Source organism: Lactuca sativa, chromosome 9, assembly GCF_002870075.4.
Source record: "Lactuca sativa cultivar Salinas chromosome 9, Lsat_Salinas_v11, whole genome shotgun sequence".
Classification (NCBI taxonomy): domain Eukaryota; kingdom Viridiplantae; phylum Streptophyta; class Magnoliopsida; order Asterales; family Asteraceae; genus Lactuca; species Lactuca sativa.
The window spans coordinates 7240957-7256501 of record NC_056631.2 but is presented as its reverse complement, the minus strand read 5'-3'; the positions used below and the strand labels follow the sequence as shown (position 1 = coordinate 7256501).

General features: G+C 36.6%; 2 protein-coding genes across 2 annotated transcripts; both read right to left on the bottom strand.

The window, feature by feature from the left end:
• Positions 1-432: 432 nt before the first annotated feature.
• LOC111886401 (uncharacterized) lies at positions 433-4427 on the bottom strand. Its single transcript, XM_023882640.3, has 7 exons — positions 4123-4427; positions 3676-3827; positions 2917-3050; positions 2518-2732; positions 1977-2186; positions 1431-1511; positions 433-790 (listed from the first exon to the last, which is right to left on the bottom strand). Exons 1-7 carry the CDS (start codon positions 4176-4178, stop codon positions 532-534), a joined length of 1107 nt encoding a protein of 368 aa, XP_023738408.1. The 5' UTR covers positions 4179-4427; the 3' UTR covers positions 433-531.
• A 2139-nt stretch (positions 4428-6566) lies between these two features.
• Positions 6567-10154, bottom strand: LOC111886377 (BTB/POZ and MATH domain-containing protein 2). The gene is made up of 4 exons (XM_023882606.3): positions 9388-10154; positions 7442-7790; positions 7078-7354; positions 6567-6997 (listed from the first exon to the last, which is right to left on the bottom strand). The coding sequence occupies exons 1-4, from the start codon at positions 9798-9800 to the stop codon at positions 6819-6821; spliced, it is 1218 nt and encodes a 405-aa protein (XP_023738374.1). The 5' UTR covers positions 9801-10154; the 3' UTR covers positions 6567-6818.
• Positions 10155-15545: the final 5391 nt, after the last annotated feature.

Genomic DNA, 15545 nt, shown 5'->3' with positions numbered 1-15545 from the left:
GTTAATTTAGGGGAAACACAGCTCCATTGAGGATGCCACTTTGGAAGACGGCTTGTCCTAAGTATCTAACAACAATTCCCTGAATTCAGGCTTGAGGACAAACATGTTCCTTCAGCTGTCGGTATTGATAAGGAAAATGGTCGAAATCCCGATGAGTCCCCAAACAAAAGAGCCCAACGTCCCTAAAGTTTGGAAAATGTACCAGAGGAGGAAGCACCTAGAATGACAGGTGTAGGGCTAGGATTAATCGGGTCATTATGCATGAAAAGGGATAGGATAAGGAATATCATTTAGTTGGATTTGGAGATCATGGGGTGGGGATCATTCTGATTTTTCTATTGTTGTGAAGTCGGTCGGCTATTTGAGCTTGGGCAGAGATACTTGCACTTCGTGTCTGATTTTCTTTTCGTCTTTTGAAGTTTTCAGAACCAATACAAATATTCAGTCGTATAATTTTATTTCAGTGAATTCCTTTTGATATTTAACAAAACCATTTTCCTTTTATGATATATAAATATGTTTAGGGTTTCTTCAAACACCATAGAACTCAGCGGTACGTGGTTGAGAGTCCAAACACCAACATTGATAATTTGAAGTTGAAATCCGAAAGAGTTCATCCGGTGACATGTTCTGAAGATCATGATCCTTTGATTTTCGAGCATCAAAATTAAGGTGGTTTTGTTTTGCAGTCTCTTCGTCTTGATGTTCTTGAGAGCGCATACGCTTGTACAGTCTCATTACAGACACACAATCCTGAAACGTGTCGTGACTCCCTGACCTGATATCGTACCTGAAAACATAAATTTGTGTTGTGTTATAAAAAAATCACATAAGTTCAAAGTAAACAGGACAGTCGTAACTTTGGTCAATTTTTTTTTTTTAAAAAAAAAAAATATATGTACAGACAACGTGTGGTACCCCCACACAGAAAGAAAGAATGAAAAATGAGCTTCAATAGGATATATCTTATTCTTTTATCTCCGACAAGTCAAATGGGTAAGGTTTTGTTGATGGAATATTTTGTAATCTAGAAACCACTCACATTACATAATACATATAATGACGGCTTAGTTTGGGCGAATTTAGGGGTAACTATTTCCTTCCCATTTTAGAAAACTAAATCACAACTATTTGTTGGTCACTTGCTCAGATTTCATTATTTGCTACCAACTTTCCTATTTTTATAGTTTTTTTTTTTTTTTTTTGAATGGCATTTTTATGGTTTTCTAATTTGATGGAACATTTTGTAATCTAGAAACCATTTTCTATAAAAGAGCTCATGACCAATATAAAATTTCCCATATTTGGGTGACATGAGTAGAAGTGGATCAGATAAAACAAAATTAAGTATGCTAAAACTCATGATTCGTGTTAAGATTATTCATATATAAAAATAAAAAATAAATAAATACCCTAATCAAGCAACTTACCCTAGATATGTCTTGGTGAGGTACTTGAGAGAGTGGCTCATGAAATTAGTTTTAAGTAGTGGACGATATGTCGCAGTATCCCTACACACAGAAAAACAGCATTTGAACAAAAACATGCTCAATCTAAATTTATTTATTTATTTATGCTTAGGCAGCAGATGCCCCCAACTTTTGTAGCGATGGCAAATCTGATTCAGATTTTTTGACCATTAAAAGCCGAAATAATTAGATTTTATAAAAAGCAAGGAATTGGCAAGTTGCTACAACAATACTGATCTTTTAAGGTAAATGTAAAGTGTTAGATGCAAGAAATAGCAACGTACTTCCATTAATTCACTTTCATTTCTTCTTATTACAACATTTTGTACTTTGGACAAATCTACCCAATTATAGGAATGACATTCATATTCAAAGCAATCTTCATTGCTATGATTCGGTAGATTTAAAAAAAAAAAAAAAGACAGAAACTGAAGTACAATACTATAACTGAATACATGTTTCATATTAGAAAAACTTGATAAGAGAAAAAAATGGAATATAGAAAACCTTAACAAATTCTCGGGATAGTTCATTAACAAGCAATCCAAAGCATGGTCCAGGTTATGGCCCACAAGAAGTTTAGCTTTTCCACCATCCAAGCGTGCTTTTCCTATTGATTCTCCGTTGTACAAAATTTGAGAAATCTTTTCTCTCACTTCCTTAACTGACATACCATCTCTTTTTAACTGCTCTTCTGTTATGCCCGTTACTTCATATCTATTTCACAATTCATGTAAACATCAACTTTATGAACCAGTTTCACTAAAACCGAAACTGATTTGTAAAGAATTAGTAAGTGAAATATAATTACAAGGACGATATTAAAATGCAATATCCGATTTTTTTAATGAAATAACTTAGAAGGCTGTAAAGTGTAAAACTTTTAAACCATTTGACATGTTACCATTTTTAGCAAAATGTTTTAGTTTAACCCATTTGACCTGTTATCGAGAAAATATAACCTGAATTGACCCATTTTCACATAAACATGCAGTCATCGAATTCTAGAAGAAAAATGAACAAGATGCAACACAGAAGACAAAAGTACCTGTAATCAGTTACAGATAGTTGGGGTTCCACATACGTGTGGAATATCATATTATCTTCTTCATCAACAAGGCAAACTCGAGCTAATAGATCAACTGATCCATCGATACCACACCCAACCATTTGGCAGTTGATAGCAACTGCTTCAGGATATTTACTCATGTAGTTTTCATCTTCTAAGGCTTCATATTCTGTGTAGGGAATATTCATTGTCCCCTGCAAGACATTAATAAAATAAATGTAAGTCAAGTGTATTAGATTGAAACTGAGACTCATGAGTCATGACACTGCATTTCTTGTCCACCAAAAAAGATGGGACATGGACTTGCTCTCTATCTCTCGCTTGTGCAAAAGACGTTAATGCCCTCATCATCGAAAAGATTATTCCATATCAACTTACGAGGGGGGGAGGGGCAGTCAGGAGGCATAACTCTTTGTGCTCATCAACAGAAACAGGGCTTTCAAAGACTTTCAGACAAAGGTGGCAACCATTTTGTGCAAATATACTTGAGCAGTGAGCTTTGGCTAATGGACCTACATAATCCATACAAAAATGTAAATAAGAATGAAAAATTTAATGGATAGATTATGTTAAAGGAGTGTTTAGATGCGATGATAAAGTGATTATTGCCATTTGACAGTTTCATAGTGTCTTGCAAATGATTATAATTTTAATTATGTAGGACAAAACAGAAGCACATAAAAAAACTGATTAAAAAGGGGAAGTTTGGTTCGAGAAATGTTTTGGGAGAAACTTGAATTTGTCAAAGGAAATGGAATATGAAGGAATTGAATTGTGTCACGAGTTCGGTTGGCCCAAAATGGAAGAAAAATCATGAGTGAGAAACATTTGCTATTGAACTTACGGTTAAAAGGATATTTGAGTATTTTGAAAAAGGAGTAAATGCGAGGAATTGAATTCCATGGAATGGGACATTAAAATCAGATGATCAAAGGATTTTGTAAATTCAAATGGAATTCAGTTTCATACTCATTGCAAAAACCAGGAGTGCAATGGAGTTGAATTCCAAATTCTGTGAACCAAAGGCCACTATCACTCACTTTAATCAAATGACTGTGATTTCAATTCGGATTCTGATTCTTGAATCACAATGATCACTTTAAAACCGCACATCCAAACACCCTCAAAGTATCACACCTGATATATGCTCCCTTAATGATTCAAATGATTTGCAGTGTTTATGACAAACACCGCATTTAGGTTGATGCACTGAGTGATAGGATTTCTTCATGTGTTCAACAAGGTTCTCTTTTTTCTTGAACTGCTGAAAACATGCTGCACATTTGTGCCTGGAGAAAACAGGTATTAATATAGCCATCTTATAAACTAACATGGTGTGAACTGCTTTAACACTTGATAAAAGTTCAAGTAGGCGAAGGGCAAAGCTTTAGAACATTTTGATATGTCAAGTTGTCAACCAATTAAAGAAAATGATATCAGATACAAAAAGTAATAAATTTTAGCATGCGTACATGATTACCGGGAACCAAACAAATGCAGTGTGAAAGCAATGTAAATTGATAAAGCATATAAGCAACGATGGAGATTGAAGGAATACAAAGGAAGAGATAAAAATCAGAGAACCTTGTGCTTGTAGAGACCATCGGGGTTTTTAGATGGTTTGGCTCGAACTCCTCCATTGCACAACGGCTCAAAATGGAGGGAACAGAAGAAATTAAGCGCCGGAATCGCCGTAAACAATGCAGAGCGGAGTTTTTATTTGTGGAATTAGGGTTTGGGTTTGATCAAGAGAGGGCTCTGGTTGGTAACGGTGGACAAAACACAATCGCCATGAAAGTGAAAGGTGTGTTAGCCCGGGGAGGTGTGATTTTATTTTTCTGTAGAAGAGCCTAACGCGATGTTCTCGAGTTTTTTAACGAAGGGTTTAGACAAATTTTTTTAATATATATTTGATCATTTGATTTGATTTGTTAAAAGGAAAAAATATTTTTAATAGCGATTTTATTTTCTATATTTATTAGTATTATTTTTTTCAAACGTTATTTTTAAAATATCTATAATGTCCTAAATATATATAAAAGCAAAGTTTAAAAGATTATATTAAAAAATCTTTAAGAAAAAATATCATAAAAGATGTAAAAAAAGAAAAATTATAAGCAAAATTTAAAACATTTTATTAGAAAAACCTATAAGAAAAATATCATAAAAAATGTACGAAATTACAAAAAGTCTTAAAAAATATGTAAAAAAAAATATATTAACTATCTTTTTTTGTATGCATTTGATTGCTACAATGTGTTCACATATTACCATTGTCACCTATAATTTATAGGTGGTGATAATGATAATATATAAAAAAAATTAACAAGTTAAATAATAGTCAAATGTGTATTAGAAAAAAATACCCAACATTATTTAGGACATAGCTGGAACTTATAACATTGCATATTGTACGGAAAAATATTGGGGAGCAACGCCTTCTTATCGGAACAATATGAGGTCATGATAGGGATTAGGGTATAAGGTAGGCCTGTCGAAAAAACCTGAAACCTGTTCTACCCATCCGACCCGTTCTGAATTCGGGTAGAATGGGTCGGGTAGAACGGGTAACGGGTAGGCCTGGCAATCGTGTCGTGTTCGGGTTGGCGGGTCAAAATATGCCAACCCAAACACGACCCATTTAAATATACAGGTCACGGGTTGGCGGGTTTGGAACATAAACTCATATATGACCCACCAACCCATTTATTTAAACAGGTTCACAAGTTGGCAGGTTCGTGGGTCAGATTTGGGTTCATGGGTCCGAATTTTACATATTTAAGTCTTAAACATCTAAATGAAAATTAAAAACATTCATAGAAACATGTTACAAACTTAGCTTTATAGGTTACGACTTATGACATTAGACCATTCACCACGAGTCATAATGTCAAACAGTCAAATGGTCTATGAATAAATGATATATTTTTGTAATACGTATTAAATATTAATACTTGATACATAAATACATTTAAAAATAAAATAATTTTTTTTATTAAGAATATAAACGGGTTGGCGGGTCAACCCGTTTAATTTTTGAGAAACCCATATATGACCCGTTTAATAAACGGGTTGGTGGGTTAGCGGGTTAGTGGGTTGAAAAACTCAACCCAAACCCATTTATTTCGTGTCGTGTCGCGGGTTGTGTCGCGTGTCGTGTTGAGAATTGCCAGCCCTAGTAACGGGTATGAACATTCGGGTAATAGGTTAACCTGATAATAATATAGGTCGAGTTTTAGGTATGAATATATATTTTCGGGTATATACCCGAATACCCGAATTCGTTTTTTAACTAATATCAAATATACAATGCAGTCACGTACGCTTCAAATAAAACAAAACCCTTCCTTTCCTTCTTATGAACGACAGCCCGACAGTCGACGCAGACTTTCAAAGGGAATACGAATCTGAAGCTGAAATTCTGAACCGTCATCACAATTCTCAGTTTCTCACTATCGCACATAATGGAATTAAAAAAGTACATAACATATTATATTGATTTGTATTGTTAATATATATATACCTGTTAATTGTATTGTTAATATAATATATATATATATATATATATATATATATATATATATATATATATATATATATATATATATATATATATATATATTATATTGATTTGTATTGTTAATATATATATACCTGTTAATTGTATGAAGTATTTTCCTACCCGATTCTTTATTAAGCAACCAACATGTAAAAATAAAAAAATAAAGAAAAAATTTATCAATAAGTGTCATTTAAGAAATTTTCGGGTATACCCAATAGCTACCCGACCCGACCTCAAACCCGAATACCCGAATTACAATATAAGTCGGGTATAGGGTATTATTTTCTTTAAGGAAATACCCGTTCTACCCGAAACCCGAAAATTTTACCCGTTCGACACCCCTATAAGGGAGATATAATGTCGAAAATTTTACCCGTTCGACATGTGGATGCAGATCATGGCAGCTAACAGTGCCACTGTGTCTACCCATAAATGATTTAAGTAAACAAAAATTGGAAATGAAAAGTGAGATAAGACATCATATCACATAACACCAAACGATTTAAGAAGTAAACAAAAAAGTGGAAACAAAAAGTGGGAAGGAAGCCGTAAACAGCTTGCAACATGCAATCGATTACAGCACTAAATTTACACTTTCAGCTTATAAGAAGAAAGAATTGCATTCATACTTTCCTAACCCCTACATGACATAATATGACATGACCTCTGTGCCTATACTTGATCTTTTTTCAACAAGAGAAAGGGAAGGGGTTTGGAATTACAATCTCTGTTTTACCCTTCTACCATGAACATCAACTCCATCAGGTATAACATCATTAATGCGCTTGCTTATGGCAGGAGAATGCTCGCTGATCCTTGCTACATATTCCAAGAGTTGGGTCAGGACTTCCGGGCAGCTTTCTTTAAGGTAATCAAACCCATCCGTCTGCATCACGGCTGATAAACAAGCAACATGATTCATTTACTTAATTAATGGGATTGGGTGGGTGGGTTATGCAGTTAATCTGGTAAGTTACCTCTGAGATTTTCAGGCGAAGCAACGAATTTGAGACACACAGCTTTCAACTGGTGGCAGTGGTGCTGCTCAGCCAGTGCTAATGTGGTTGCAACCGTGTTTATGGCAACATCCTGACAAAGATTAGTCTCACAGAGCACCCGAAGCCTATCTAAACCATAGCGATCAGCAGCTGCAAGAAGATGCTGAGACATCAATGTGGTGGCCCATTTCGTGTTCATGCCGGTTAGTTCTTCCATGTCAGGCAAACTATCCCAATACATAAAATGAAGCAATGCCTGCAAAATACACATTTTTGGTTATATAGCTTATTCATAACAGATGCTAATTTTCTTACATTATTTATTTATTTTTAAATATATTACCTTGAAAACAGGGGGCTCTATGTCCTCAACTATAATACATCGGGTATTTTGATCTTTCATTGGACCAAAAAGTTGAGCCCTGAAAACAGGTGAGCGGGCTGCAAGCACCAATTTATGAGCAGAAAAGGTTTCGTCTTTTACTTGAAAACAGACATCGGTGCCTTTTCCACATTCCAGGAGTTGCCCAAATTGTTGCCCGATGTCCGAAGGTGGCACATGGATGGAGTAGGTCTTGGGGCCTTCTGTCCGTGACTTGACAACTCCAACACAACAATGAACCTGAAGGCAATCATCTTTCAAGTAATCTGATGTCTCCAATGCAGATCTTTTGAAAAACCGCTTATAACCCCTGTAGCATCAGCAAACAAAAGTTCTCAACAACAAACTAGCATAAAAACCATAAACATGAAAAGCCAAAATCAAGTATGCATCAAAAGTCCGAGTGTGTATTGTATTTGTATTATGATTTCAAATTAAGAATTAACACTTTCCTTCACTAGAATTGACAAAGATCAGGCAGACCGTAAATACTAAATACTAGATACTTAAATAGTATGCCAACCATATTAAAAGTTTAGACCAATTCCATTATAATCATTGAATCGAAATGTCAGTAGTGTAGCCAGAAAAACTACAGGGGGGGTAAATCTTTTTGACTTGATGCAGAAAGCAGACTTGATAGAAAAGTTGGGAAAAAGGGGGCTTTTCACATTAAGTCCTTACTTTGTCACAACTTTACCCTCATTTGATTTCCTCCACTTTCTCAACTGTTACTTCCCTCTCTTGTATATTTTTTTAATAATAATTTATCAAGGATAATTTGCCTAAACAACAGATTAATCACACCACTTCTTAATTTCTTAGATTAGGATTCATGATGTACCAATAAGTAGGCATACATTAGCAAGCAGGCAGTTCCTGTCACAAAAAGGTAGTAGGATCGCATACCTTTTAAGCAATAACATAAAAGAACCCGAGAACATAGTGCACCTAGAATCTTTCAGATAGATAATGAGATCATTTGTACTTTTCTATAATGCAAATATAAGTAAGAATGTTTCCACACTCAACCATTACTAGAATTACCATTTCAACCCTGTTGCTACAAAGTTGTATGCATTTATTTACTTGACTGGATGCATACAAACGGATATATATTATGTGCTTCCTCTGATGAAATGTATGACAATCAAAGCTTGTGCTTTCGATGAGCAAAAGGCTATACCGTAGGATGTTTAAATTAAATGCGAGTCTAACGAGGTTATTAGGACTTTGGTGTGAAATGACTCAAATATCCTTGATTTTAATCATTTCATTATCTTATTCCGATGCTTTTTGTTTTGTGATAATCAGTCAGACAACACACATCAACATTTCCACAAAATTTAATTATTTCTTAAGTTATATTTCATCGGGGAAGAAAAATAAAGCACATTTGACCAACCCTGCATTACATAGTCATTAAAGAACTCAAAAAGGGGACAATATTTAGCAAAGAGATCTAACATTATCAAAATTACATTCTCTGCATTATTAAAACAAACAAACAGCAACTGGCTACTCACTAAAAGATGTAGCATTTCAAAGATCTTACCCATGGGAAAAGAACTTCATGATAGATTACTAGATCATAGAACTATGTACATTCAGCACCACCAAGAGTGTTTGGCAAAAAACTGATGATGATTGTAAATTTCTGATCATTTAAAGTCAAATGATCAGACTTAGATAACCCTAAAATTTGTAACGAACCAACTATTGAGATGAATGTAAACTTGTCTAACTATACCTAATTTTAAGCACTAATCTGGTAAATGAAGCCACATCCAGACACGCCCCAACATATATGAATTAAGCAAATAGATTTTCAAGATTATACCAAATCATTTGAACAAAAATATACATTAATAATTGTGATCATATAACAAAAACAGAGTTTAGCTTACCACATGCTACCCCTGTATTTAAGGGTATACGGACCACTCTCTAATGCTCTCCCAAAATGGCTATGAATCTTATGCCTCTCCCTGCCACTCTGATCCAGAAGAGTCAGCTCAAAAAGCGCCCTGACATCTGATCCTTCGCTAGCTAACGCAATAAACAAAGAAACATATGTCGCATTGTCCTCCAGGCTTTTCCCATCAGGGTAAAAATAGATAGCCCATGAATACCCACCAACCATAAACGTATCAGACGCTACATACTTCCCAATTCCAATTCCTTTCGATAGCGAGTAACCCGAAATCCTAAAATCATGTTCTCCATTCACCGTCTCGGTGACCGATGTAGAGGTCGTTGTCACCGCCGGCGGTGATGATGACGAAGATGTCCTCGATATTTCTATAGACGCTCTTCCCATCCCCGATTACTCAACAACCTTAAGACGCAAATATTTTAGTTCACACAAAAAAAATCCAATGGGGTGCTGCTAAAACCAGTCGAATCTTACGAATTCGACCGGTGAGATACAAGAAATGTGAAATCGGTGGTCAGATCTAGGGTTTTAAAGATGAAACTCAGGATTATATGAGGGGTTTGGAGATGGAATCATGGAATCAAAATATTTGAGGAGATCTAGGGTTTCGTGTTGCAATTCGTTTTCCTTTCGATAAACAATTTCAAAGGCTGACGAAAAAGAGAAAGATCGAGTAAAAAATCGTCATTGTGGGTATTTTATAGACGGTACTTTGTAGACGGGGTTGGTTTTCGTAAGGTGTGTTCGTACACATGATTCAACGGGTGGTACCGAATTTGGTGCGTAACAGCCGCTTTATTGGGGGTAGTTTCGTAAATATGTATGGTCGGTCTCTTTTCTTTTACCGCAATTGCACAACTTTAGCAGGTTTTCTCAACTCCAGTACTCAAAGAATCAAACTTTCAATATTTTACCCCCACTTTCAAATTGCTAAAGTAAATTATCCTTTCTACCTTACCAAGTTTTAATCTTAAAGTTGTGATGTTTAGTTTATGAAAAAATTGCAAATTTGATGTTTGTTACCAAATTGGGGTTTAAGTGTAACATTCTGTTTTGGAGAAGTTTCTTATTTCGGGATTGTAGACAATAAATTGATCAAATAAAAACCTTAGGCTTCAATAGAATAGGATTTAGACCATATGTGATGTTGATAATATTGGTTATGTGATCTAAGCCATTGGTTTGTGTTTTGAAGTCAAATGGGTAAAATGGGAAAAATGATGTTTCTGACTTCTTTCATGAATTAAGGATTTTAGTTCGGTATGTTTTAAGTCAAAAGTAATCAGATATGGTTGTGGGACTTGTCAATACATTTTCGTGCATATAAAGATCGTTGAAAACATAGTTGAAAAGAAAAAGTTATGGCTGATTGAAGTTGGAATGAATTTGGGTGAAAAACCGTCACCACAAAATGGAGATCAGAGCTCCACAGTATGACAAACCATAGAGTGGAGAAACGTGGCCATGGAGTGACAGTATGTCAGTCCAAACCCATGATTTTAGGGTTTTCAATATTTAAGCATAAGGTTCCGTATTTTTGGGCATTTTATGTAACGCTTGTTTCAGGTATCATTTATTTCTTAAGTTTTTAAGGTGTTAGACTGGAACTCGACGAGTTGGGGAGCTCCAACTCATCGTGTAAGGATCATAATGGATGCGGGATTAAGGGTCTACTCGACGAGTTGGAAGGCCCCAACACGATGAGTAGACGCTAGAAAGGAAAACCCTAATTTTTAGGGCTTGTGCCCTATTTAAAGGCCTTAAGCCTCATTAGTATCCTCCCTTATCGCCCCCATCGTCCAGAGAAACCCTAATTCACCCACTTCCTCTCATCGTGTGTGTGTGTGATAGAGAAAGAGAAACAGAGAGAGAGAGAGAGAGAGAGCTTAGAGTGGGACTTTTGGAGCTCTTTTGAAAGAAACTAGAAGCTTGAAGAGGATATATTTAGTAGAAGGCAGTAGGTCCGGGATTTCCTCCAGTGTTGCAGCTACATTGAGGTATAAAGTCGAAACCTTGGCATTTTATTGCTTAGATCTTCTTATATGAAAGTTTATGGTTATTATTAGCCTAGCTTGGGACTATTCTTGGATTTGAGCATGATATGAAAATTTGGCTTCAGAACTGGATATCTCAGGGCCTTTGTGGACTTAAAGTTGCCAACTTTATCCTCCTTCATGCTTTAAGACCCTTATAAGCTTGTTTACGTGTTTTTATCCCTTTGATGTATTGTATGGATGTAAAGTTAGTAACTTTACATGGTATCTCAACCCTATGGGACTGGATCTGTAGTTTGGGGCTTTAGATTCAACTGAAAGGGCTGAATATGTTAAGACTGGGAAAACTCGACGAGTTTCCCTGGTAACTCGAAGAATTGGATCGGGTTTCCCCGCCTTCTGGATATTGAGTGAACTCGACGAGATGATGAGACAACCCGGCGAGTTGGCTAGGGCTTATCCCATTTTCTGAACACTGAAGGAACTCGACGAGTTGTTAGATGCACTCGACAAGTTGGGGTCAACATGGACTATTGACCTTGACTTTGACCATGGTTGATCATGGTTGACCAAGTTTGACTTTAAGGGTGTTTTGGTATTTCAAGATTTTTACAAATAAGTCACTTGGCGATTGTAGATTGTTGAGTTTGAGTTGTTGATTGAGATTGATCTTATCGATTCAACATTTCTTGAGATGTGAGTCTCCTCACCATGCCAATGGGTCGAAGGCACCAAGGCCGACTCATTGTATGTGTGACATCCCCTAATTTCTCGGCCAGAAAAAACCGATTTAATTTATGCTTTTTAAAATAAAATCATAGGAATCTTTTTAAATGATGTTGCGGAATTGGTCCCCAAACAACATATGATAAAAGTTTATCAAAACCCTTCATTAAGAAGGTATATATTTTCCATATATATTAAAATCCTGGGATGTCATGTTCCGATACATATCAAAAGCATAAACAAGACATTATAAGCCTTTCAACAGTTATTTACAACTACTGACCTGTAATCCAAAAATCTCTCGTCGTCCTCCAACTATGCTCGGGGTCCACTACCTGTAACATAAAAAGCTGAGTGGGTCAGGCTTGGGAGCCTGGTGAGCATATAGGGTTTTCAACCCACAATAATAATAAACTTACTAAGTTCATCAATCAACAATAACCCTGATTACCCGTTCCCGTTATCCTCACTTTACGTCCCTAAACACTTTTCACAAGGGACCTAGCCTAAAGAATATCATCAGGATGGACACTACTGCTAAGGGGTTTCCTCAGCCATACATGTCCTAAAGGCAACCATGAGGGGGATGGAGTACAACTAATGAACACTCTTAGTTCATTAACACCTACAGTTTGCGGACCTGCTAATGCTTCCCACTGGACTGTCTAGAAAGTCCGTGGTCGTCATCCAAACTCCGCTAGATGACTTGATCTCAAAACACATCGAGGCCTCTCATCAATTTTATATTATCACACATCACTATCTACCCATGTTCTACCCAACATATTTGTAGATAAAAATATTTATACAATTTAAAACTTGTATAAAACATCAACTCAACAGTCACCTCAAATAAACAATTAATATATTTACACATAGCACGTATTATAAGGTAAATACTTCATATCTATGAGTAAAATGAAAGTGACTATACACTCACATGATTTGATGATAATCGGGCAGCAATTCGTTTCCTAAAACGATCGTTTCTAATAAAACCGAGAGTTTTATTGAGAAACCAGGCTTTGCAAAGGTTGCGCTTCGAAACCGAAAAGATAAATTTTCCGGGCTTCTCGGGCACTTCGTGGAGTATTCCGGGCTTTGGAATAAGTACCGGGGTTTAGGGAGATGTGAAAATAGCCAAAATAGTGAAAAAGGGGCCAAAATTGTCAATTTCTAAATTCTAGTCGGGAGGGTTCGCACCCTTCTATTTATAGGGGGGAGGCTTCTGATCCAAGGGTTGAGAAGAGGTCACGCGTCGCAGATCCGAAGGCTCACAGGGAGGGCTCGCACATGGCTCGCTCCTGCGAGGGGCTCGTTGTCAGTCTGTGATTGGACCGAGGTCTAGGGTCCGAAGTCGGTTCCGGTGGTGGGGTCCGCAGGCGAAGATGTGCATATGGCAGCACGTGCGAGGGCCTCGGTGGCGATTGCTGATTGGACCGCGGTCTAGCAGTCCATGTGCGAGGCTTGGAAGAAGGCATGCGAGGTTCGGATTGGGCCTCCCTTCGATCAAATCAGAATTCGACACGTGGCTTCACATGACTCACCATTGCTGACACGTGGCACATGCGAGGCGAGGGTGACGTGGCAACTCGTGACTATGCGAATTTTCTCGATTTTCACGCCAAAACTTCTAACATCCATAACTTTCGCATACGAGCTTCGTTTTTTGATGTTTTTTATATGCACGCGTAGGTAAAATTACGCTCTACAACTTTCGTTTAGACTTCGTTGGCTAATTTTGACTTTAATTTTTATATTATTATTTTTAACTGACCGGGACAGGAAATCCGTTAAAAATTCATAACTTCTTCATCCGACGTCCGTTTTCATCAGACTTTTTACCGTTGTGCTACTAATGACGAGACCTTCAATTCTCGTTTAGGTCGTGTCGGCTAAAAATCACTCGATCTAAAATTCGAGTTTTTAGCTGTCTACTGCTAAGCTGAAACTTCGAAAATCATAACTTCCTCATACGAAGTCAGATTTGGGCGTTCTTTTTATCTAAATTCTCGGTTTAATGAATACTATGACTTTTGTTTAGATCACTAAGGCTAAAAAGTAGTTTATCAAAAACTCACTTTTTACGACATTCGGCACCGTGTTGGTTTATCGCGAAACTTCGATTGGTCGTAACTTATTCGTTATAATTCGGATTTTGGCACTCTTTATATCCATGAAATCATTGTTTCGACCACTACAACTTTATGTAAAGATATCAGGCTTATCTCACACTTTAATTTTGACGCTTATTTTTATTCTTAATTAATTAAACCCTAATAATTAAGCATAAAATACATAATTCACATAATATTCACATAATTCTTTTTCATTTCTTCAAAATGAGTTACAAAGGTTAACCTAGACTATAATATTAATATTAATGCCTAGACTAGAAACACGGGCATTACAATTCTCTCCCCCTTAGGATGATTATGTCCCCGGAATCACACAGCGATAAACAATTACGGGTAGCGACTCACATGTCACTCTTCGTTTCCCAGGTAGGATTTGGCCCATTTATAACGTTCCAATGCACAAGCACTAAATCGACTATCTTACGTTACAACTTCTTAGTCTTACGGTTAACGATTGCCTCAGGTTCCCCAATTAACCTCTTGCTCTCATCCAATCTTAATTCAGAAATGGGAATTATGTCGGGAACACCTCCCGTAAACTACCTCAAATAACACACATGAAAGGTATTATTAATACCCTTTAGTTCTTCCGGTAATTCTAGCTTGTAAGCTTAATTTCCGATCCTCTGAAGAACTTTTAAATGGTCTAATAAACCTTGGACTCAACTTTCCCCTTCTACCAAACCTTATAAGTCCCTTCCACGACGAGACTTTGAGTAAAACCGAATCTCCAACTTCGAATGATATCGGTTGTCTTTTCTTGTCAGCATAGCTCTTTTGAGCAGCTAACATCCTTTCCCTAATCACTTGCAACTTTTCAGCAGTCTAATGGACTATTTCAAGTCCCATAAACTGCTTTTCCTCAGCTTCCAGCCAACATGACGGCATTCAACACTTTTCCCCATACAAAGCGTGATAAGGTGCCATCTTGATGCTTGAGTGGAGACTATTACCCTAGAAAAATTTTACTGAAGGTAAATGTTCATCCCAGTTACATTGGAATTCCAGGGTACATGCTCTCAGCATATCCTTCATTGTTTGAATCATTTATTCGCTCTGACCATCGGTTTGCGGATGGTAAGCTGTATCCAAACACAACTTGGTACCCAATTCCTCTTACAGACTCCTCCAACACCTTGAGGTAAAACGATTGTCACGATCAAATACAATCGTTAACGGAACACCGTGTAACCTCACAATTTCCCTCACATAAGAATTCCGTAAGTTTATCCATAGACCATTTCTCGTTAACGGCTATGAAATGCGCATTC